Source organism: Haliotis asinina, chromosome 5 (assembly GCF_037392515.1).
Source record: "Haliotis asinina isolate JCU_RB_2024 chromosome 5, JCU_Hal_asi_v2, whole genome shotgun sequence".
In the NCBI taxonomy this organism is placed as follows: Eukaryota; Metazoa; Mollusca; class Gastropoda; order Lepetellida; family Haliotidae; genus Haliotis; species Haliotis asinina.
In genome coordinates this window covers 13798434-13824968 of record NC_090284.1, presented here as the reverse complement: position 1 = coordinate 13824968, position 26535 = coordinate 13798434, and the positions used below count along the sequence as shown (strand labels likewise).

The following is a 26535-nucleotide window of genomic DNA, read 5'->3' as shown; positions in this document are numbered from 1 at the left end:
GTGCATAGGGTGGATGCAATCTATGCAGACAAAGGAAGGTATGCAACCTCTTCAGGCAAAGGGTGGTGCGCACCTCTGCAGAGAAACCGGCATGTGTGGCCTCTGCAGACAAATGGTGTGCACCTCTGCAGACAAAGGGGCATGTGCGGCCTCTGCATACAAAGGGAGGTGTGCGACCTCTGCAGACAAAGGGGCATGTGTTCGGCCTCTGCATACAAAAGGTTTCTGACCTCTGCAGACAAAGGGAGGTGTGCAATCTATGCAGACAAAGGGTGGTGTTTGACCTCTGCAGACAAAGGGAAGTGTGTGACCTCTGCGGACAAAGCGGAGTGCGCAACTTCTGCAGACAAAGTGTGATGTGTGACCTCAACTGACAAAGAGGGGTGTGCGACCTCTGCAGGCAAAGGGGCATGTGCAGCCTCTGCATACAAAGGGAGGTATGCGACCTCTGCAGGCAAAGGGTGGTGTGTAACCTGTCCATAGGGTGGGTGAGATCATACAAAGGGAGGTGTGTGACCTCAACTGAAAAACAGGTGCGTGTGACCTCTGCAGACAAAGGGGCATGTCGACCTCTACAGACAAAAGGGCGTGTGCAGCCTCTGCATACAAAGGGAGGTGTGTGACCTCTGCAGACAAAGGGAGGTGTGCAATCTATGCAGACAAAGGGTGGTCTTTGACCTCTGCAGACAAAAGGTGGTGTGTGACCTCTGCAGACAAAGGGGAGTGCGAAACTTCTGCAGACAAAGGGTGTGTGACCTCAACTGACAAAGAGGGGTGAGCTACCTCTGCAGACATAGGATGATGTTTGACCTCTGCTGACAAGGGGATGTGTGTGACCTCGACTGACAAAGGGGTGTGTGCAGCCTCTGCACACCAATTGGTTTGTGTGACCTCTACAAAGGGAGGTATGCAATCTCTGTAAACCTTGTGTAGAGAGTGATCCCTACAGATCTACAAAAGCATTGTTATCAGCATATCCATCACTGTTTTAAACAGATTCAATTATAAATTTCAAATGTAGGAAACAGGTGCAGCTTCCGATGTCAATACAGATATACAAATGACAAGAACAACAATAAAAAACCCACAAAGAACATCATGGGTTCTGATAAAATTCTGATTTTATTTTCAAATATGACCAGACAAATGCTTCTAACATAATCAACAAACATAATGTATGTTGATGGTTTGATTAGCCAGATTCATGATTTCATGTGCAAATTATCAATGTTGTGTAGTTACTCCACAGAGGAAACACCGGATATTGCCTATTTCAAGATATATTTTGCGTAACTACATACAGCTAAATATAGAAAATTTAGTTGCCAGGTTCCTTTCAATAGCAAATGACCAATAGCAAGATTAGTATATTGTTTATTCTTATCTAGACACCCCTCTCATCCAAACAAAGTAATGAATTAAATTAAGACTGAATATTCAGAAGCCGAAGTAAACTCATTATTCCGAGCAACCTAACACAGCCCACAATGTAGCATCAACCTAAATTCTAAGAATAAAGTATACAGAAAGATTTTTACAAAGACAAATTTGGGCTGACCAAGAAAAAACATCTCTCCTCGCCCCTCACCCTAATATAATACATTAGAACATTAGTAGTTTGCTAAGAAGTTAATGTTTTGCAAACTTTTTCAACAATAATCTGCACATTCTGAGAAAAGTAGTTACCTGGGAACCAAATTTCAAACATTTTAGCCATACTATGTTTTTGTTAGGATGTAGCACAAGGGGTGTAGGGAGCTAAGTGTATGCTATGAGCATAGCCTTATCTGTGTAAAAACAGTATAAATAATAGAAGTTTATATTCTACTCAGGGAGTGAGCCACTAAGACACAGGATATCAATTTCAAAATACAATATTTACAAATAATAATAACAAAACTTTATACATTGTACAGATTCGTCAACAACAAAACAAGACACAGATTGGGGGTGGCAAGACATTTCTATACAGGTGAAACATCTGCGAGAAATCAACACAGTACTGGTATGTTAACTTAAGGAGGGATTCAACTAGACATTCAGTCCGCATGACTGAACATGTTACTATAATCGTCGGATTATGTGTTTTCGGACATCATATGTTTTCAGACTGCCGTGCATACTCACAGACATTGTAACAGTAAATAGTGGTGACATGTTCTACAACTGTTCATGCAATAACTGAAAAAACAAGTTTTTAAATGTCCGAAAACTCATAACATGAGGATATAGAATATTGTGGTTATTCATACAAATGATCATATGCATGGTCTTATCTGGTGGGAAGGCGCATCATTTTACTATTCTACATGAAATATATTTTTGTATAGATGTATATTTCATTTTGGCAAGCTGAAATAAAGTGAGGCAAACCTTTAATTGAAAATATAGAATTAGTGTATTTACGACAAAAGCGTATCTATCTTAATATGATACGGTGCAAATTCCTTCTATCTTTGATCCCATGACAAATCCCAAAATAGACCTCTCCAGCATAACCCTCATTCCTTTTTCCAAAGGACATGAAACAAAGTTACCTCCCTTTAGTCTTCAGTTCTTTGACCTCTAAAAGCTGCACAAACTTCAGAAAGTTGTAACTACTTTTACATATCTACATGTCATTCTTAGAGTGAGTGAATCAGCATAGTTTTACACCCCTACTATCAATATTCAAGAAATATCACGGTGTAGACATCAGAAATGGGCTTCGCACATTCCACCCATGCATGGAATCAACCCGTCTTTGGTGTGACAAGCAAGCACTATAACCACTATGCTACCATACTGCTCATCATTCATAGACAATTCACAGCTGGAGTCAGGGAAATGAAACCTACTTAATCCTATCACATTATTTTGTCTTAACACATAAAAGAAAAATTCATGACTTGAGCTTGTAACTGTCTTTTAGCCTCAGATCATGATCTCAGTTACTTTTTCAAGCCAGTTCCTCATTCTTTTTTTTTTCCATCTGAAGTCTGGTTCTTTGAAAAGCAAAATAATTACATAGACTGGGTGCAATTTAATATAAATATAAGGTTTCATTTTGCAGTTTCTGGTTCTAAAAGGTAAATCAGCCCTGAGGAGACATATAAACTACCCTGATCTGCCTGATCAAGACTCATTTCGTGCCACGCTGTCAGTCTAATTGTATGTGGTAACTTCCTAGCAACAATTTTATTTAAAAAAACAATGTATTTTTGTATGACATCAAAGGGTACTATAGTCCGTTTGGCTCAAAAGCAAACCGATGAATTGCAATCTAGCTAAAAAACTAATAAACATAACATTCTCAGTGATAGGCTAATCATAATCAGAACATCAAACCAACTCGGTGAGGTATTTGCACAATATTTTTCCTTAAAGATAAAAAGTTCTTTAACAAACAATCATTAAAATATTGACACAGTTCACTATTTGTTACAAGGGAGCCATGCAGGGAAAGGAACAGCCAGGTGTGCTAGAAAGCATGGGGACAGCACAGCACAGCTTAATGAATAAATAAATCTCTTGGCACTTGTGCACATGCTTCTCGAATACCTGACTGTGCCATCCTCTGCACTCCTCCCTCGTAATACACAGTGAGTTGTGTAAACATTTCAAAGATAGTTTATTAAACAACATTTTTATCATTAGGACAAAAATTCTGCAAAAACCCTCACAGTGTTCGTGCAATGTTTTGATTATGATCAGCATTTCATTGAGTATGTTATGCTAATTCGAGTTACATTGCAATTCATCGGTCAGTTTTGATCAAAACAGACTATAACAAGCACCTTGCTACAATATCCTGTGAAGGGGAGGTAACAATGGTCAGTGACTTCACAGAAACACCACTTGCCAGAGAAGCACATTTTGAGTTCCATTTTATGGGACGGAATCTAGAATGAGCTGCACATCATGTATCAGGTAAAGAAATAATTAGCAAATTATAGTCAAACCATTATATTCTTTCTAATGATACATCGCATGAACAAAATGCTGCTACAACTAAAAGATAAAAAAGAAAAAGCATCAATCTTACAAACACAATAAAGAGAAAACCAAGACAGCCTACCACAGAAAAATGCCAACACAATGACACACTGCATTCACTGATGTTTGCAACCTCTATATTAGTAATTTCAAATTTATTGCCACAGCCTTAATTGTGAATCAATGAAGCTGAAATGTTGGTCTAGAAAACATGATTATTTAAAAAGCTGTTGATTATACGCTTCTGGGTTCAAACCATCTTATCTCTGATGCGGTGCTCCAAAGTTTTCCAACACCAACAGAATATGTGAACCTAACAGATCATTCACCGAAACATGCTGAAATAAGTTACATAATTCTGCTTTATGACAGGTGGGGCATGTTTTTGAGCGTGGCTTACTGATGAGAACAGTGTCCCAGTTCTATCATGGCATGTCAGTTTGATGTAGCTGCAAAGAACAACTTGATGCAGGTCCTCCACTCAGGTGAAAACCACAAGCATTGGTAAGGTGTTGATAAACCAAAAAACACTATGAGGGCAAAATGGGATATTAACCCACCATCTTGTTTTTCTGATGTGTCAGTGTTACTTAGGCCTGACACAAATGGGTGACTTTAAAATGTCTGCTTGAGGTGGGATGAAAGACTGAAATGATGCTAGTCTCCAACATTTTGGTAAAACTTCCCAAACTGATCTTATCACTGGATCTGCAGATCATGACTTGCCTATTAAAGGGATGCAACTCTGTACACTGAGCTCGAGAAACTTCGAGATACCACTTCGACCCCATGATCAACAACAATGGCATCACAGTCAGTGTGTTGCAGTGCATACTACCACACAGACATGACTCTGATAATGAATATATCACATACAGGACCACAACAGCCGACACTGTCATGACAAGCTGACAAAAGATCCACACATTCATTAAGATCATATATCTTTCCCTCAACTACAACAATGTGATGGATCTGAAACACCTCCAAAAGAGGTAGCTTGCATCAGCTGAACTTCCTAATCAGTCAGTGCCGAGGCTTCTAAAAGAGTGTTTAAGTGCACAAAACAGTCAGCCCAATACATGAGTTTTCTGGGTCTCATGAATGAGCATTTCCATATGTAATGATAAGGGCTTTGCTTTGGTGTAGTATTAAATTAATATTTGCTGCCTGTGTGAAAGTAAACATCCAAACTCAGGTACAAAAGCAGAAATTCAGGACCTACATTTTCAAAGCTCCCTCAGCGCTAAGATAGTCGTAAGTGCCATACGATAACATTAACTTATGACTATCTTAGTGCTAAGACAGCTTCGAAAATCTAGTCCAAGTCCATCATGCCTTCATCAAATGAAACAAAGGTTTGCCCAGTGTCTCTGATGTGACCTTCCATTACAAGGGTTGCCAGAAATACATGTGGAGGCATCAAAGCAAAAGATCTGACTTTATTGACGTATGGTTTTCCTCTGCTTTTAGCAACATTCCATCAATGTCATGGCGGGGGACATCAGAAATGAGCTTCACACATTGTACGCATATTGGGAATCGAACCCAGGTCTTTTGACACTTCAATCACTAGGCTGCCCCACCACCCTAACTTAAGTGAGTGACTGTGATTGATCCAAGACAGTACTCTAATCATAAAGACAGGTCAAACACTTCAGACTTGATCACATTCTGAAGAACGAACTGCCTTATTTATGGCACATTCCATGACTATTTGAAAGACCAAAGAAAAACAAAAAAAATAATACATGTACTATGATGCAAAGTAAAAAGATGGAGTACAAGAAAACAAAAAAGAACACCTTTTTCAAGTTAGGGTAGACAAATTAATACATGTGATAAACAAGCAACACTGCGTAATATTAACTAACAACACCAACAGTCATAATCGTCACAGGATGTGATGTTGGAATCATGTCAAATTTTGGTTGTGAAGGTTTCCAATGGCAAAACAGAAGTCATAAGATAGATTTGATAATATTTCTTTAAATTAGCTGTTATAATATTATTTCACGTTGCTAGGGATATGTTTCCTCCTAACATGATACAGAATGATACTCCTAATATTTCAAGTGAATATTTAAATACATCAGATTATGTGTGATTATCCTTATCAAAGCAGAGTAGTCTAATACTAAATTGGAGCAAGAAGTTGTAACAGACAGTAGTGAGTGAGCTGGGCTTTACTCCGCCTTTATCAATATTCCAGCAATATCACAGCAGGGAACACCAACAATGGGCTTTAGGTATTGTACCCATGTGAGGAATCAAACCCAGGTCTTGGGCATGATGAGCGAACACCATAAGTACAAGGCTACCTCATCGCTCCTTAACTGACAGTAAACAGCATGAATGCTAATAACTTGACTATGTGAACATATACACAGAGATGAATCTAGCAGAAAAATAAATGGAAGGAATAACAAATTAACAAGTACTTATGGATGTGCTCATACAAACTACCTGCACTAATATGCTCTTCAACATTTAATGATAAGAAACAGAGAGATTGATTAGAGAATATTCCATTTTGCTTGACACACAAGTAGAGATTGGATCATGACAATATTGTCATAAACAGGATTGCTACAACAGCTGTCATTGGCTGCATTGGTAATGTCACTGATTTTAATGGTTTACAGTATCACATGCATCACTGGTGACTGTTCTGTGCCATGGGTCATGCATTGCACAACTGAAATTGTGTTCAAGTTCATAGTCGTGCACAAATAAACCCCTGCTAACATAAAACGTGTACGGGAATGTGCAACAATACTGATAAAGTCGCGCGATTGTGTGGCCTACATTTATCTCTGTGTGTGGCATATATCCATATCGATATCAAGGTATGTCAGAATGCTTGGTATGTCATTGTGTTTGGTACATCAGTAAGCCCAGCGTCAGTGTGCTCAGTATGTCAGTATGTTCTGTATGTCAGTATGCTCTAAATGTCAGTGTGCTCAGTATGTCAGTACGTCCTGTATGTCAGTATGCTCTAAATGTCAATGTGCTCAGTATGTCAGTACACTCAGTATGTCAGTATCTTCAGTATGCTCTGTATGTCAGAATGTTCGGTATGTCAGTATGCTTGGTGAATCAGTGTGCTTGGTATGTCAGAGAGCCACAGCCCCACTGTAGCTAGGACCTGTCCATTGGCTGGTTGTCGGAACTGTAGTACCGCCTCCACACCTCCATTATCTTACGAACCCATTCTTCTGTCCGGGATTCTGGGTCCTCTAAGTAATATGTCCTGTTGGGCTGCAAAGAAAACAACAGACATTCTTATGTTCATCAAAGAAATGTAATTTGAAAAAAATAACATAAATAAATAAATAAAATGTTCAAGAAAACTCTGGAAAACAGGAATACCAGATGTTTACAGATAAAAAAAAAATCAAAACAAAAGATTCATTGCTGCACATGTTGGGTGTATTGAAGTAGTGATTTTATTGCAAAACATACATGTAGTTTGTGAATGATACACTGATTCAAAGATAAAACATGTATCATGTCCCTCCCTCCCTCCCCCTTAATACCGAATGAAGATATGTGCCCACACGCTTTTGAAAATTAGGCTCCAAGACTTCCCAGCTGTATTTTATCCCACCGTACTGGGACATATTTCTCTTCACCATAAGTACAGTACTTACAGTATGTACAAAGAAAATCTTGAAATTCTTGGCTTCGGGACGAAGTTCTTTGGACCTATAAAAGACAGAAATGTGAGTTCTAAGAAAAGGTAACAGTAATGAAACAACCAAGGATTGATATATCACAATTAGTTGTTTCTGAAGTGCCCGAGTCAAATTCTCACAATGACTAGATGACACTTAAAGTTGCCATGTTGTTTAAGGCAGCACTCAGAAGCGTGGCATTTACCAACACACACACACACAAAAAAACCCAACAGAACTTATTAATTACTGGTTGTTGTCTTAGCCCTGGAATATTACTAAATGCTGCGTTAGACAAAACAATACAAGCTACTGAGAAGTTCCTCTGACCCAGGATTCCCTTGGACTGAATGAGTCAATGAGTTTAGTTTTATGCTGCACTCAGCAATATTCCAGCTATATGGTGGCAGTCTGTAAACAATCAAACCTGGACCAGACAATCCAGTGATCAACCATATGAACATTGTTCTACGCAACTGGGATACAATGACCTGTGTCAACCCAGTCAGTAAGCCTGACCATCCGATGCTGCTAGTTGCCTCTTAATACAAGCATGGGTTACTGAAGATCAATTCTAACCCAGATCTGCACGGGTAACCATGGGTTGAACACAATACAAAACAAATCACCATGGTATCTGTCCCTTGAGGACCATGTTGGCAGGGTCAACGTAGTACAGGTGGGGCCCCTCAGTCAGCAACAACATGCGTCTCCGGGCAAACAGGCCCTGGAATAGGAAGCATAATTATCAACCCTCAACATCTACCTACCTCACTGGCTGGTTGCCATCATGCAAAACAAATGGGTATCACTGTCTTAATACTCTTATGTTACGAATGCTTACACCTTGCAAAAACATTAGCACCTTCATAAGACTCCCCATGTCTCGTGTGAAAGACATAAAAATCTGTTAGTCATTATCGTGGTTCCTGATGTGTCACAATTAATTCAGCCACAGGAGTCCCAAATTATCACCACTGGCACTATTATCAGTGTACACTCAATTTTCCTTTTGAGGAAAACATTTACGAGCATACAACCTCAGCTGCTACTGAGGTGACTGCAGGTAATTGGAGTTCCGATAGATCTGGTGGTACTGTCCACACTCAAGCTGCCCTCAACCATCCAAACCACTTTCTGCAACCATCACTGCTTACCTGCCCTTGGCATGTTGTGTGCATCACCCCCATGCATGCCACCACCAATGGTTACAGAAATACAAAGGGACATAACACTGATCTGCAGTAAGTTTCTTTGGTTACCAATATTAAGGTATAAACATGGTTTGAAACAGCATGCGAGTACACACCAGAAATGGGCTTCACACAATGAGCCTACATAAGGAACTGAAAATCAGTCTTTGGTGTAACCAGGAGGTACATTAACTACTAGGCTAGCCCAAAATACCAGGGAAAACAGAAGTTGAAGACTGTACATCCAACTAGATTGAACGCTGTTGCTTTTAACAGCATGCAAATGTGAAACCTATGCCCAATCCTTTTGTTAAACCAAGAAACATGGTGATTGGGAATTTGAACCTATGACCACATTCTGGCACCATAGTCCACTGTATTAACTTTCTTGAATACTTTTCAGTTTTCAGAAATTACAGCTGTCGAATTAACATGTTAATGTGAGAACTTTTATGGAGGGTTTCGTTTTGGGGGGTTTTTTTTTCCTTGTTTGGTTGTGTTATGGCATTGTAGGAAAAAGCAGGCTTAAGCATGTCAAGAAAAAAGAAATCATTCACTTTACAAAGACAGGCTGTTTTGATATTCATCTACCTAAATTAATCCAATTATAAACACAGTGAACTATGTTTTAATCATATCTACAGTTGCATCATACACAGGGAATTATCACATCAATGAAATGTTCTTTGTCAGCAATTACGGGTATTGGGGCAGCTTTGTAATGAAAAGCTTTGCTTTAAACATTCAAGGCACAAGTCATATTTATCCACATGTTCACATGAATAAATATCATGTTATAATGGCGCCATTGCTACAGGTGACTGTAATGACACTGCAGGACTATCACTGAAAGTGGCACAAAACGTCTCTCAATATTAGGTGAACATAATAGCAAAGTCTACACCAACCTTCCGTTTATCTACCAGGCCTTGTTTGACGATAAGATTCCCCTCCACAAACTGGTGGTACTTGTTAGAGGTGGCCTGTTTCTCAAGCTCCTTCTTGCGTTCGTCAGCTGTCATACTGTCAACACAAGTACAAATGGGTGACACTGAGGGTACCACAGATGACTTTAACTAGACAGGGCATTCTTGTTTGTCATTACAGATAACTAACAAAACAAAAAACACAAACATACATTTGTTATGTCATAAAGACAGTTTATGTTGATGGGATTCATATGTCTGTTAATACTAACCTAACCTGTACAGCAAGTTTTCGTGGCAAGCTTGAGTTCATGCTATTGTCAGAAACAACTTCAAATATTGTTGACTCATTTGATGTCTTCCCAATTTTTTGAAGTAGTTACTATGACTTCATATTAAAAAAGTATACAAAATTTCAGCCAGTACAAATATTCATCAGCTGTTTACTCTTAGGGGAAAGAAATGCTGATTTACTTACACAGTGTCTGTTATTATCTCAACTAGTCTCTTGTCATCAAAACCAACCTGTGAACAAAGAATCAATGATACACTGTGTTGTTGAGTTAATCACTCCGCATCCTCTAAACTAGACAATCACTAACATCATCAGTCTATTGACTTCTGTCACCAAGTCACAATATTTAAATCCCATGTGCTTATAATCAAGTAACAAACCAGCCCCTGGTGATTTCGGACTTGACGGCATAGATCCCATGTGATGTCTGCTCATTCAGTGACAATCATGTCTCTTTCACCAGCTGTATCACTACTGGCATCAATATACTTGGCATTAGAGTTGTGACAATTAATCGATACGCAAGTTTTCGTGATTCAAGAGCTGCACGATATGATACATCGATACGATTGTCATGTATCAATTCAACAAGATACTTACATACTTAGCAGTCTATGAAAACACTGTTTCCCCTTCTATTTAGATTTTCATGGAAAATATTGCCATGGAGATGCTCCGACTGAGATGATTTTTACAAATTTATTTTGTAATCTGTGCCCAAAAGCCAGTTGTGCCAATGTTGATCCCTGCTGTTCCATTTTTTGGGAAAACACTACTTTACACATGCTAATCATTTTTAATAAAATGTCTTTCATGATGACATGTTTTATTTTTCTTGGGAGAAGAATGCCTTCCCTGAAATGATAACATAACAGCACATTATTTCCAGTACTTTTATTTTTCTGTATACAAGGACTAAATATCGTGATACGTATCGTATTGTATCGTATGTATCGGACTACAAGTATCGTGATACATATCGAATCGTGGCATGGGCGTATCGTCACAACTCTACTTGGCATAACAAAGAATCTTTACCTGTCCTGCTTACTGTGCAAGTGTAAGTGGTTAGAATTATTAAAACCATGAACCTGATACTTAGTATAAGTTACTTCCAAAAAAAACAGCAACAGAAAACCACATTGGAGCAACACTAAAGTCCTTTCATATGCTTTCATCTCCCAGCTCTAACAGATCAGAATTTCTTGTACTTACCCTCTCTGTGCTCCACAGCTCCGGGTTATGACTAGTTGCTGGCAAATATGGCATCATTTTGGGGGCAGGTTCATCTTTCAAAGTGTCCCAATTGATGCCCTTGAAAAACTCATGATCTTTCAGTGGGCCAAATCCTCCCATTTCTGGGCAACCCAATCGCTTTGTTTCATCAATGACCTAAGGAAATAAAGTCAAACTGCATTTAACAAACAGTATAACAATTGTTGCATCTCCAGTGGATTAACCCTTTGATAATTTGTCAGCATTTAAAAACTCAATGAGAATTCAGTGTTCATTACATACCCTAGTCAAGTCCAGACAATCCAGTGATATACACAAAGGAAGATCAAAACCATTTGCTGACATGGATTGCTCAAGTCATCAATCTGAGGCACTGAGCCTGACCACCATTACGTTGCCTTGTACAAACAGAAATATTCATGACCTATGTTTGTAAGAGATTGTTGCAAGAAAATTTGGAATGACATAATGACAAAGAGTGAGTGAGCTTTCAGCAATATTCCAGCAATATCACTGCAGGAAACACCAGAAATGGGCCTCACTCAGTACACTAAGCTACGCCACCAACCCTAATGAAAAGGGGATAACATGATTAAGGATCTTAAATATCACTTTTAAGGATAGGTAAATACAAAAGGTTAACACCCGCACCCCTACCTCCGCCAAAACAGGATATTTACCACTCGAAAACACACTGACATTATTACGCATGTATATCAGAATATGACTTACCAGTAACTTCTCCACTAAATCTCTGGCTGATTCTGGAAAACCTTCAGGGAATTCATACTCTAATTTTGTTATTTTCTGGAATATTTGGTATTCATGTCTGAAAAAAAAAAAAATTGATGATCAATAAAAAGAAATGATATCAATAGATGGTGAGTGAGTGAGGTTCAGTTTACGCTGTTCTCAACAATATTCCTGCTATATGGCGGAGGTCTGAAAATATTCAAGTCTGGACCAGACAGTCAAGTGATCAACAGCATGAATATCTGTCTATGTGTTGAAATGACAAGTGTCAGCAAAGTCAGCAAGCCTGACCACCCTATCCCGTTACTTGCCTCTTACAAGCAATCAACAATTGGACAGATAATATACTATTCCAAAGTGTTAAGGTACAGCCAATTCTCTTATATAACTATGATTAATCAGCCATCAGTTGGATTGTTCTTAACCTCGTAGGAGTCGTGTATCTTTATCATGCATGACTGCATTTTGAGAGCAGAAAGAAAATGGATTTTCTATATGTTTATATAGATAATGGGAATAATTAAAACAATTGGAGAATTCATTTAAACATTAAAAAGTCAAAGAAAACACATTCTGTCTCATTCAAAGATCATTTTCAGTCCTAACAAAAAATTGGAATCCAAGCTGTGAACTTACCCTCCCCTGAATGGTGGCAAGCCAGACAGAAACTGGTATATGATACATCCCAGTGCCCACAGGTCTGAACTGCAAATTATGAATACAAAATAGCTGTCATTTCCAAGTCTCAACACTTGCACCTCCAGATAGAAATCAACTACACAATCCACCAACAGTGTCAGATTTGGGTGAAATTTGGAGTGGGTCCAAATTGATGAAAATAATGTTTTTTGGACCCCCTCTAATGTTAAATAGTTGGGCAGATGTAAAATAGAGGGGGTCTTCACTGAATTTGATGGGTCAAAACACTCAAAAACCCTTTCTTTAGCCAACACTGCACCAAACTTTGGTCTGACATTACATTAAAGCGGCAAACAGTACCTGAATGATGCTTTCTTGCTTGTGAGTACTTCTGGGGAGACATACTGGGCCGTTCCAACGAAGGAGTTCCGCCGCCCACCCGATGCTGGAGTGCCATCTGAACAATAATCATAACTTTTATAATCTCAATGAATCTACACTGTATTAAAATGTGGCACCTTTCTCAAACAAATGTTATAAATCAAAGTACACATCAAATACTATGAAAAAGAGCTCAAGGACCCCAAAGTGGCCTTCACACTACAAACTTAGGTTTGACAACATATGTCGTTTAATTTTCAAAAGTTGTCAAACTCTTGTGTCTCTATTGGTACAATCACATGACAAATTCATTGACTGTGATTGGTTGTTTCTGAACAACACGAGTTTGACAACACTTCAGATGTCAAAACAAAGCTTGATGAAAAGTTGGTGAGAAAAGATCCTATTTTCTGACAACAGTTTGACAACTCTGAAATTGGTGATGGGGGCAAGTTGCTGGAATGTTCACATCCTCAAACTTGAGTTTGACAACATGCAGTTTGCTGTGTGAAGGCCACTTATGAACCCTTTCAATAAAATTTGAATTTGTTTTTGGTTTGTTTTTCTTTCTTATGTTATGTCACACTCAGCAAATTCCAGATATATAGTCTGTAAATAATTAAGCCTGGACCAAGTAATCCAGTGATCCATCTGATCTTGTTAGTTGCATCTTCTGAGAAACATGAAGTTGAAGTAAACAAGTCTAGCTTGTAACATTGTTACCTGTGCCTAGGACAGACGTGTCAGTGTGGTGCAAGCTTTAATGGATTGGCCTGGATGCCAAAAAGTACCTCACCTCCACCTCTGGAGTTTTCTTCTGGAGAAGAGTCTTTCAAAATCTTGGCTGACCCAAAGTCAGTGATCTGGATATGCATTCCATCATTGAGAAGAATATTTTCTGGCTTGAGATCTCTGAAATATTAACATAACATCTACAGTACATTGTCATGTACAAAACAAAAAAATGCAAATATACATATATCTCATCACTGTAACAATTGCTGATAATTATTCTTCTTACCAAGATTATTTCATCCATACAGCAATATGTGTGTGCATGTGTAAGTCCACGCTTACGCCAGTTTTACAGTGTTATCTCATGATGCTTTCTAGCATTGATACTGCACTGTGTCTTAATGCACTCAGCAATATTCCAGCTATATGGTGGCAGTCTGTAAATATTCTACGCTGGACCAGACAATCCAGTGATCAACAGCATGAGCATCAATCTATACGATTGGGATACAATGACATGTAAACCAAGTCAACAGCCAGACGGCCTGATCCCATTAGTCGCCTCCTACAACAAGTATGTCTAGTTGCTAAAGACCTTACTGTGACTATGAGCTAAGTTTAATTAATGTTCAGCACAAGCCAGGGTAACAACAAAAACCCCTGGGATAAAAACCAGAGCCTTCAGTCTATAAGCAGACACTGTACCAATCCCTGTTCACACATGTGCCAAAACGCATTAAAAAAACCCAATAAAATATCTGTAATTTGTGCACTCCAGTCTAAATATGAATTGAGTGTGTGAGTATGCTTTTATGCTGCTATTAGCAATATTCTAGCAATATCAAGACAGGGGACATGAAATATGGGCTTCACATATTATACACAGGTGGGGAATCAAACCTGGGCCTTTTGCATGATGAACAAACTCTTTTACTACTTGGCTACCCCACTGACCCTTAAAATAGACAGGTCCTTGTTGCTATGTCTACAATCTTGACTCCTTGTGAATTATAAAGACACAAGTGCATACCTGTGGATAATGCCTAGGTTACGTAGATGCTGTAGTGCTATGACTATTTCTGCAGCATAGAACTTTGTACATTGAACATCAAAGGATGACAGCTTGTTCAGGTAGTGGAGCAGTTCTCCCCCTCTTGCATAACTCAACACAAAATCTGACCACTGGTCAAGGAAAAGTAATCTCTGCAGGGTTTTACCACGACTCACAAATAATTTATTAGAGCCTGGAATGAGACATTGGTCATGTGGACAGGTGGATGACATGATGCACCTAACTGCTCTGAAAGAAACAACCAAAAACATAGCAAAGCAAAACTTGGTGTGGATACAGGGAACAATGTTGTGCGTACATCAGGATTCAGTGATTTTTTTCCCACTTCCATTCTCTACATTTGTGCATACTAGACGAAGATTTGATTGTGGTGTAAACCTTAAGTTTGTTTTGTTTCTCAAAAGCTGAATTTGTTTGTATTTCAAGTGTACAATCTTTTAACAGGGAATGAATGATACAAGTATTCTGATCCAGGTGTAATGTGTTTGTGTCAAGTAGCTGTTGAAGGATACAAAGTCTCTCCGAATCCTGAAATGTGCAGAAGAGTTGAATGAAGAATGGGTGATTCAACTTCATGAGAACCTCCCTTTCTCTCATCACATATTCGTTCTTGCGCTCTCGGATTATATGCCTCTTGTCCAGAACTTTCACTGCAACAAACAGTCAAAATTTATGTGATGTGATAATTAGATATCTAACATATCCAACATATCCAACATAATGACATAATGGAGAAGCAAACCAACATAATCAAACTGCACCAACATTCAGTCGCCATGTATGATAAGCTTAAGTTGCTGGAACAAAGAATCTCCTTGCGCAGCAGAAGTATTGATGAGGTTCCTTTCATAAAGCAATCTTTACTAAGGTCAAATGTAACTCACATACATTAACATAGGACTAAAAAGTTACCTTAGTGACTTATTATCTCCTTAGAGCTTTGTGAAAGGAGGCTCTGACCTACGTCAACAGTACTACAGTATAGGAACTACTAATGTGAATGTAAAGCCACAACATTCTTTCTTCCATTGAGTGAATACTGTATTACATCACAGCAATATCCCACCTATATCCAAGTGATTATCTAGTAAGGGCCAAACCAACCAGGTGATTACATGTGCTGATGACTACAATCATACAATGTTCCCACCAGTTTGTTAAAGTCAGCTATTCCCACAAGCATATCTATCTATTCTACCCCTCAAACAGTTCTTTTCTTCACTGTATGCAACTCACCTGCTACTTCTTTATCCACTCCAACCTCCTTGGCAAGGTATACCTGAACCAATGAGGAAAAGAATTTCTTAGAGAAGTAAAAAACTAGTTCACATGACACCAACAGAAACAAAGGGCTAATGGGATTTATATTTCATCAACCACCCAAAAAAATGCTACTAGTCCATTTGACAAAAATCATTACATGTTGACAGTTAGTTTTACGCCAAACTCAGCAATCCAGTTATATGGCAGCAGTCTGTAAATAATCGAGTCTGGACCAGACAGTCCAGTTGTTATCAGCATGAGTTGGAACCAATGACATGTGTGAACCAAGTCAGCGAGGGTGACCACCTGATCTCAATAGTTGCCTTTGTCTATTGTGGCAAGCATGGGTTGCTGAACACCTATTTTAGTAGTTCTTCCCTGGATCTTCACAGGTCATTGACAATTATAATTTTGTAACAATGGTCGTAATGACAGCTTGAAATGTGCTTACACGTACTTTGATAATATTCCATCCATAAATAGAAAATGGTTCCTGAAGTAATAACTTTGCTGCACCAGACAACGACAGGCAGGAGGTTAAAAAATCCTGTTGCCGAACGTCCATGACAAGTCAGTTTTCATTTCGGACAATCAAGTAATGATATCTTAATTGTCCGTGGGATAGTAGATAGTTTCCACTTATGGTTTCAAATACCAAATAAACTTGGATTTCATTTCATATCCGCTCAAAATGTAGCTAATAAAGTACAGTTATGAAATCAGGACAAGTGGAAAATTAGTCAGGACATGTTACTTGCTGAACGTCACATGCTCTGTAGCAAGTGGCTTTTTAAAAAGGTTTTGAATCCATGACAGGTTGCACATGCTTCTCAATATAGAATTCCACCAAACAATCAAGTTTTGGTATTAGTGATTTAGATCATCATGACGACAGAATTATTCTGGGTCTGATATGGTAACTTTATCCAACTTCATAGCATTTCATGACATGAACTTGTTACTGGCTCCAAATTAAGGTTTCAGGTAAAAGGTATTCTTCAATAATGAAATGACGACAAGAATTCCAGGTTTTAATCCAATATATGTTCAGCAAGACTCAAACACAAACACATTAGGTTTACAAAGAAAACAGTTTCTTACTGTTGAAAATGATCCTTCACCAATGGCTTTGCCAAAGATAAAATCATTTGGTGTCTTCTTTGCTGGTCTGTTGGTGGTTTCTGTGTCAGTCACAGACATGGATGACGAGGAACTGGTTCGTCTGGACCCCATGTCCACTCCGGCCTTCCCCCTTGACTAGGGAAAAAGGGAATCATTACAAACTAAGGCTAAATTATAAATGTGAAATGTTTCTTGGGCCTCAGCATGTCACTTTTATTTGCGTAACATTTTCTATTGCTATTTAAAAGAATCATTTTGACATTGCTCTCTTTCTGAAAGAAAACAAGCAAAATATGTTCTTCCCTCATTACTCTTTTCCTAACAAACATTAAAAAAAAAAAGTTTTATCATCCTCGCCACTCTAAAAAAAAATGTGTCCAAGAAACATTTAATTTCTTCTACGCAGCCCAACACACTGAACTGGGTTTACTGACTCCTATCATGATGTGTCAGCTCAGATTAGGGTGACTAATTGGGTGTTATCCATTCAAAAGGTGGATTAATCTATGGTTCAAACCGAGGATGTTTGGTTTGCTTTTTGGTTAATGTTGCATTCAGCAATATTCCAGCTATGTAGCAGTGTCTTAAATAACCAAGTTTGGACCAGACAATCCAGTGATCAACAGCATAAGCATCAATCTACACAAATGAGATACGTCAACCAAGTCAGCAAGCCTGATCACCAGCTCCGCGAGTCACCTCTTTCAACAAGCATCAGTTACTAAAGACCAATCATGACCCTGATCTTTGTGGGTTTCAAACCCACGATGTGTGGCAGTCTAAGAGAATGAACTCTGGACATCAATCTGTGGAGTGTTAAACAGCTGGGCCTAAACCACACTGAAGTGTGGTGGTAGTTACCAATGATATATCCAGCACTCCATGCTGAGCTCCAGGTACACAAATTTGGGGAAAAAAAGATTTCTTTGCCTGGAAGTTGAATTCTCCCAAATTTACCCCATTCTTTTAAATTCCGATTTGTGATTTTCTACAATCATCCGCCATGGTTCCCACAACATATGGGATCCATATTGGCCTTAAATCAGGTCTATATTGATATGTTACCATGGCAACTGCCCAGTTACATATCAAGAGCATGTCTACAAATGTAATTGATCAGACAACAATTATATGGCAACATGCATGTAAAATTGTGATTACACAATGCCATTAAGAAAGTGGTCAGTAAGTGGTCACAATATGACATATGCTGCATGTAAAATTGTTTTCAACCTGTAGTATTAGTGCAGTTGAGTGAGTTGAGTTTATTCCTGCTTTGAATGTATCACAGTTATTGCAAGACATGTCAGCTTGGTGTGCAAAGAAAAGCCTAACGTGATAATTACGACTTTAGAAAAACCCCAAGCATGAATGTCAACAAACATAGAATCAGGAAGAAGTGGGATTTGCACACAGAACCATAGGTTTCAATCATGTCCAAGACAAAACTCTGCACAGTATACTGCAGTGCCAAACAGTGCCACCCATGCGCTGACGTTTATGAATGGTTGTTTGTCCTGGTCATGTGCATATACCCTGATCTAATAAGCCAATCCTTACATAAAAACTACAATATTGACACAAATGAGAACTGTCTTAAAGAAGGACTATGTGCCAGCCGGGTGCATCTTTTTCATTGAAATTCTAAAACTAAAAGTAGCTAGTTTGATTGGTGTGGAACACAGTCAGTGTGTAAGTTGGAAATCCATCTCCTTTAAGTGTTAATGTGATCTACGAAAAGTCAAGACAGATCCCTCAGATTCAATGTGCAACAAGAACGGTTTGTGTGTGCTTCAGAACTGTAAGAGAGATTGCATGTCACATTCATTCCCTACCTTCTTTTACAAAATGGAAGTCTTCAGGTTCTCTATTGCACTCCCTGGATCTAACTCTCCTGTAAATGTAACAAAGTCACCAAACACTTTCGTTCTGTCTACTTGCCACTGATGATAACTGTTTGTTTTTGATAACAACTATTTTTAAATGTAACTTCTTGTATCATGTAAAGTGGAACATTCAAAGTAATTCTGAAAACCTTATGTACTGCTAAACCAGGGGTTAAAAATTGCCATGACCCGAAGGCGGGGACTTGTCAATTTTCATTACAGGCAATCAAATGAATCTATCTTACTTGTCCATGGGCTACTAGATAATTTCAGCTTACAGTTTCAGGCTGCAAATAAACTTAGAGATCATTTGCTCAAAACGTAGCGATTAAATTTTGCAATGATAACAAAGTAGGTTATCTTTCTTTGCTATTTATCACTTTTTGATAAATAGTCCAGTAAATGTTAACATCAAATATCATGTTGATGCATTCTTTCATAATTTCATGATCATGACTATGTCACAAAAATCAGGGCAAGTGGAAACTTAGGCAGGACAAGTTACTCTCTTAAAGTCACTTGATCTGTGGCAAGTGGCTTTTTAAAAAATTGTTTGAACCCCTGCTGAACACCAAATCAACTGAGCATTGTTTGATAATAATAGTAATAATAACATTGTTATCAAATTCTATTCATCATGTAAACTGATAGATAGCATACAGTAATGATGTCATTTTGGAAAAAAGGTATGGTTTAGGAATTGTGTCCTTTCTGAATAATACATAAAAGCCAAGAAATTATAAAACAAAATATGAAGAACACAATTATTTTAATTTTTATTATCTTCTATAATTTAGCTGATTACACTAGGGATTTTCTCAAAACATGTTAACAGAGCAAACAAACAAAATGTCTTTCCAGGAGATAACTGTTGACGACATGATCTTACTTTTAAGTCGGACGGGGCTCATTTGTGGCAACAGAAAATGTGCAATATTTCAGAAAAACTACAACCCAGCTACAAAGTTCAGGTTAACTCCGAAGGTTCAATGACTTAAATAATATTTTTTTCCATTAATCTTTACAGTTTTCTTCCTATATACCACCATATAACATAGTGGGGAAAATGGATTAGCAAACAGGCAGAAAGGCCTATATGAATGCTTCTCTGCAAAAAAGTACATGTTACATATTGACAAAATTCTGTGGAGCCGACATTAAAACATTAATGAATGACTCAAAGTCAAAACAAAATAAAATAAAATAATAGCAAGGTATTACATGTATTATGTATTCATAGGTTATTATTTGAATTCCTGAAAGTGATTAGTTTCAGTTATGTAATTCTGAACCGATTTCATAACCTTCTGATTGTCTGAAGGGAATGAATAGCCATTGCTGTTAAGTATATCATGTACAGAATGTTGAGGTGATTAACAACAAAGTATTTGTCAAGTCTAAACTGGGCATAACAGGGACATGACAGAAAGTAATGGATAGCATCTTCTCTGTTTTAGCCACATGAACAGGTGGGATCAGAAATCAGAAATTTGTCAAATAAGTGTGCTTTTAAATCACTACCGCCTAAAATTACTTGGTATCATCACTGGTAACGATAGCAATGTATGTAAAATTTCATGGTTGAATCACACAAGGAAACCTCCAGCTTGTCTAGTTAATATGATGTCCTTTTAACATTCGCAAAGCGTGCTACATGATAGGTCGCATTTGTGTCATATCTTTCTACCAGTCAGTTCATCAGTATGGCACATCAGAGTTTCAGAAAAACAACAAAATGGTGTGGTTTGTGATTACCCAAATATGGCATACATGTTTGGTAGAAATGAACAGAGGTGATAAAAACATATGACTTTTGTTATCAGAGTTAAATTCACACTTATTTATGTAATGGTGTGGTGCACGTTACAGAAATTATGAAACTGCTTTACCTGTAAACTCAGTAATGGTAATCAGAGATAAATAATTCAATTTATCAAAATATCTGTTTGAGCCATGTTTACTGGTGTACTTTGTTCTGACCATGTGAATGTTTTTGGGTTTTTTTTTCTTCTTCTTTATAAGCTCACAAATGAACTGGCCATAACGTTCATAGGTTTGGTCGATTCCCACTGGGGAGGACACAAAGGCTGGGGTTCTGTACAACCAAAAATAGTAACCCGTGTCTGTTACCTATCACAAAAATATTATCGCTTTTCATTCCAAACCGTAACTATTTGCTGTGGGATTTGTCAAATGACTGGAACTAGTGGAAGAGAATCATGTCATATTACAAGGATATTATAGCCTCCGTCGATTCGTGCTTAAAGACAGCTATCGTACTAACCGTAATTAAATAGCATAAGTTTGGTCACGTTAAAATAAGGTTAAAAGGGTAACACAAATCATTTACGTTTAAATCACAATTTCTGTCATGCATGTGTCGTACATCGCATAAACTGTTGAAGAGGTGTGCAACAAGATCACAAGATCTGAGTTGAAGATTCGTAATATGATTACAGGATGGAATCTATTCGTACATAATATATGTACTTTCTGAATATATGTTATCAGTCACATGAATACATTACCATTATGACGAACCGATTCTCAAATTTGTGCCTGCATTTTCCCCATTTGCCGTAAGTGCCATCACAACAACCGGGGTGTCGTAGTACGCATGTCAGACTCTTCGCAACGCCCTCTATAATTCAACTCGACTTCCGATTTTTGCTTTTGAAGAACGCAGTGTTTTTGAATGTTCCTCAAATGTTTGTGACATCTAGTTATAAGTAGAAACCGATATAGCATTGAAAAAGTTAAGAGCTATCAAATGTCAGTGACATTTCAAAACGAAAGTGAAAACTGACACTTCAGACATGACGTCACGGGCACCGCTCATCCGGGTTATTTAATGGCTGCCTATTTACATCGAAGGGCGAAATGGCTAATTCGTCATGATTTCCGGATTTGTCAAAGGTTTGTTCACCTGACAGTGTTCTTTTTCTAGACGCAGCAATGTTTGATTTTGAACAGTTATGACGGCTACCTCTGATGAAGTAAGATGCAAGAAGACGGTACCACTGAAACAAAAAGTGAAAACGACTTGTCATGACGAGGAAGAGATGTTTTAAATCCTCCTGACGTTTTTACACTAAATGTAGTAAATGTGTTTAGTATAACTACAAACAAATACTGTTCACGCGTAGTACAGTATGCATGTTCCAGTCTTTTTACCTGGAAAATATATTTGACATTTGCAAAATTCAAACCAAACAACACACATTTCTCAGATATTTTGCAAACCTTTTAGAAAGTAGTGGGAAGATATTTTGTGTAGAAGGGGTCTACGTTGTAAATTGGTTGTCACACGAGTGTCGATGGGAATATCTTGTATTTGGAATGCTCTTATGTATGCATAATCATAATATGGGCAATTTTCCATCCAACAGCAAACAATTACTCTTTAACACATGTTAACATGTCATGATTTGGTTGAATTCTGCCATATAAATTAGTGTCATCATCACTTACATACACTATCTAAACACAGCAGGTTTTGCCGAGATGTGCTAAGTAATATGATGTGTCATCTTGTTGGTGGTTACTCAAATGGATAGCGACAACAACCAATACATTATTCAGCAGACACCTGTGATATAGACTGGTATATTTCAACCATGTTTCACCCCAAATGCATAAAATCGTCATCAGCTCTGCCCCTTTAGCATGTTTAGACATAAATATCCTTTGGTTAAGATAGTTGTTTTGATATTTTGCATATTTAACCACATACAACTGTAATAATTTGCATATTTATCCATAAGCAACCCTAAACTAAAGAGGTAATGATATATGAATAAACCTACAAATTATATCATGACAGTACTGTATGGACAAATTCAAAGAGCCAATTCTGACTTGCTCAATGGTATTGGACTAAATGAATCTTTATGCGATCTCATAAGATAGTACTGAACTTGAAGGTTGACCTGATAACAGTAAATTATGACTGTATCTAAGATTTGTCTTGAATCTGTTGATGATATGTACCATAGTTTTGAAAAATAATTGCTATAACCAGGATAACAAAGATTATGTTTACAAAAATATATATAATTATATAAATTATCTCTGTTAAAGTCATTACTTTGTTTCTTCAAGTGTCATGAGACCATTTTTTGACATTTGAGAAATTTGAATAGCACATTTACTCACATCATTACCAGTAATACCTCTACCAGAAATGGAAAATAGCCTTACATAATTTCATTACAATACATGTAGCATATATATCTTGAAGCGGAACACATGCATTTTGGCTCATTGTTTAAATGGTTCACATACAACACTATATTCAAATAATTTAGATTTAACTGTTGACACTTGTTAACATTGTTTGTAGACCAGAAAAATGCCTAGTGGACAAGGCAACTGCCTGGAGATAATTCCTTGCTTTGTACTAAGGACAGAATTTGCTCATATGGTCGGCCCAGTTGCGATATTTAATTGTATGTGAGGTGTTTCAGCTTATTTCAGTGTTTAGAAGATTTTGGATTTAGTTATGGAATAGTGTCAGCTGATCTTACCAGTTAAGAGGAAATTTTCTTGACTTAAAGGTCACATGCAACGTAAAACACAACCTTGCAGATTCTGATACCCCTCAGTATATGCACTTACTGAAACAAGTCATCCAACTATTAAGTTGGAAGAAAATGCGCTGAAAAATCCTGCAAAATCAGAGTTCAAACGTTTCACCAATTTTCCCCCCGCGCTGGGGGGAAAAGTGGTTTCAACAGTTATGCTGCACTCAAAACTGATGTGCAGTGAATAGGTTCACGGAGCTTGAAACAGTATGCTGCCTGGTGTTTGAGGTCGTGAGCAGTAGTCCAATCTTGGTTGTGTACACAATCAAGTAAATTACCTACTCATTATATTTAATAAACCATGTTGATTGTGATAAGAAGACTCTATCACAGAGAAAACTGGTCTGGTTTATTAACACCTATATGTCTGCCTGTCTGTCTGCTAATGACAATATGGTATGCACCACTTCAATCATTGACCACATGCAGTTTGAAATTAACACCTATCAGGCCATCAGCCATAAACAAAGAGCAGGCTATGCATATCGGCAAATGAATAAGTGGCCAATGACAAGGCTTCGTCACACTTGAGTGCACTCCCACCGACTGACTGGGTTCAGTATCGCGGCTGCTTTGTTTTGAGGGGGGCAGACCCAAGTACAAAATATTGCACTTCTAATTTGCAATTATGCGCTTATAATTTTGTCTATTTGTTTTTTCTTGATCAGCAATGCATTTTATATATCATAAATAAATGTCAACTGTGTTTTCAGTATGTTTGATTTTGGGGTTGCATGTGACCTCTAAGATGAGTGGTTTGATGTAACTGAAGTACATTTCAAAACAGTGCTGACTGAAAGTCACTCGCTCATATTTATGGACATGGTGTGTGAGAAAACTTTGTTGAATTTACTTGCCTTTCATTTACTTCTCGCCTACCTCTTTCTGATTGATGATCTTGTTCTTTTCAGACACTCATTTGGGTGCTTCTGTCATCATGTCTCTGTAGCCAAGGAAGGTAAGTCACTGCTTGTAATGTCTGGTGTTACTTTTCCAAGGATATACAGGCAAGTCTTAAGTAAATTGGTATTGCCATTTGTCAGAATTTATATATGATATCTGAATTATGTATTCTCCAGTAGTCTTCATATGGGATACTTTTAAAAACATTTGCTTCTCTTTGCTTTTCTCAGTTATAGTATAAGACCCTTTTGTCTTTTGTTATACTTATAGGCCATTTTGTTTTCTATTTTCCTTTTTTGCACCAGTGAAAATCCAGTTCACTTTTGATCTGCAGCAACCGAAGATTGTTTTTGGAAGCTTGTAGTATCGAGAGGTTAACATTACGTTAATGCTAGTCAGCATATTCTAGCTGTATAGGTTGATGCTCGTAATGTCAATCATTGGATCATCTGAACCAGAAACAATTACTTACAGACTGTTGTCATATAGCTTGAATGTTCCTCACCAGGGCATTGTACTTTATGACCAAAAACGTTACTGAAAGAAACAATAGGCCAAATGCAAGCCTTCATGGGTGTTTGACATGTTGTTTTGCATAGTGATATTGACATGCTGCAAAAGTGACCTCGTGACAGTACATGGCTGGTGGCAAGAACTCTAAGTAGGAGAGTGGTGTGCTACATGACCAGCTTCTTACAGCCAGATCGGTGGGGTGGTCCGGTGGTTAAAGCGTTTGCTTGTCACACTGCAGACCTTGCTTCAATTCTACACAATGGTACAATGCGTGAAGCCCATTTCTAGTGTCCCATGCCATGGTATTGCTGGAATATTGCTAAAACCCAACTCACTCACTGACTTACAAATACAGATACAAATGTAGTTTCAGACATCAACTAAATTGATATTTCTTTTGTGTTTAGCACTCTTCTGTTATATTGAATGTCAGTTATTGATAAAATTAGTTGCATATCAAAATGTTAGAGTTTGAAATTATGATTGTAAACTTATAAACATGTACAGATTCATATTAAGAAACATGGACCTAACACATTTTTTGTGTGTCAAACATCACACATGAATGATGGATTAAATTGTATTAAAACGTATCATCCCAGTGTGAAATGGCTGACTGATTATTGTGTTCACCTTACACCAAGAGTTACCTCCCTTTTATCAGTAATTTGAGATGCCCATCAAATGATCAACATGTTCATTGTGTTGTCTGCCATAATTGACCTACTGTGGAAAAAAAACCAGCTAACCATATTTCCATATAGAACATTCTTCTAGGTATTCCCCATTTAAGCATATTGGGTACTGAAGTAGTAGAATTTTATTTAATGTGATATTTTGCACCAATAGCATCTGCCAGCGCTTAATCATAAACATTTAGTGTTGTTATCTTCCACAAATTCACCAGATAATCTGAGTGCATAATTGTGTTATTTGGTTTGAATGGATGAAGAAATTGATTAGAACAAAGTGTCAGCAGTTTTATGTTTATCATGAAGTTCATCATCAAACATGAAATTTCTTACTGCTGTCTGTGGTTTGAAAATTTTCTCCACATTATATAAGCATGATAAGCAAATTTAGTATGGCTAAATTAATATATCTTATCACACCAATATAATTAAATATTTGAGTCCTGTAAGTCTAAACCATCAGTTTGACAAACACTTCAGCCAATTTCATTTATCATGTTTATTGAACAAGAGCATCTTGCTTCACTTGCAGTTCACTGCCATTAGGATTCTGCAAGGTAGCCTCCCTGCCACTGGACAGAATTCATTGGTTACAACTCATTTTCTGTCAATCAGTCGGTAAGTACCAATATATGTCACAGATTAGAATTTTGTTCCATTTCAGATGTGATAAAAATGTCAGTTTGCATGA

The 26535-nt window shown here is 37.7% G+C and overlaps 2 protein-coding genes across 2 annotated transcripts in view; one reads left to right on the top strand and one right to left on the bottom strand.

Moving 5' to 3' along the window:
* Positions 1-1103: 1103 nt before the first annotated feature.
* LOC137283391 (3-phosphoinositide-dependent protein kinase 1-like) lies at positions 1104-21772 on the bottom strand. Its single transcript, XM_067814856.1, has 15 exons — positions 21682-21772; positions 17247-17402; positions 16119-16161; positions 15395-15532; positions 14841-14985; positions 13872-13987; positions 13055-13151; positions 12692-12760; positions 12035-12131; positions 11282-11458; positions 10250-10296; positions 9754-9868; positions 8282-8379; positions 7629-7683; positions 1104-7236 (listed from the first exon to the last, which is right to left on the bottom strand). The coding sequence occupies exons 1-15, from the start codon at positions 21682-21684 to the stop codon at positions 7117-7119; spliced, it is 1476 nt and encodes a 491-aa protein (XP_067670957.1). The 5' UTR covers positions 21685-21772; the 3' UTR covers positions 1104-7116.
* A 202-nt stretch (positions 21773-21974) lies between these two features.
* Positions 21975-26535, top strand: part of LOC137283386 (myocardin-related transcription factor B-like) — an 87956-nt gene continuing 83395 nt past the window's right edge. Inside the window, exons 1-3 of the mRNA XM_067814847.1 lie at positions 21975-22069; positions 24648-24694; positions 26377-26462. The gene's annotated coding sequence lies outside the window, so the exon portion shown is untranslated. The remainder of the gene's footprint in view (positions 22070-24647; positions 24695-26376; positions 26463-26535) is intronic.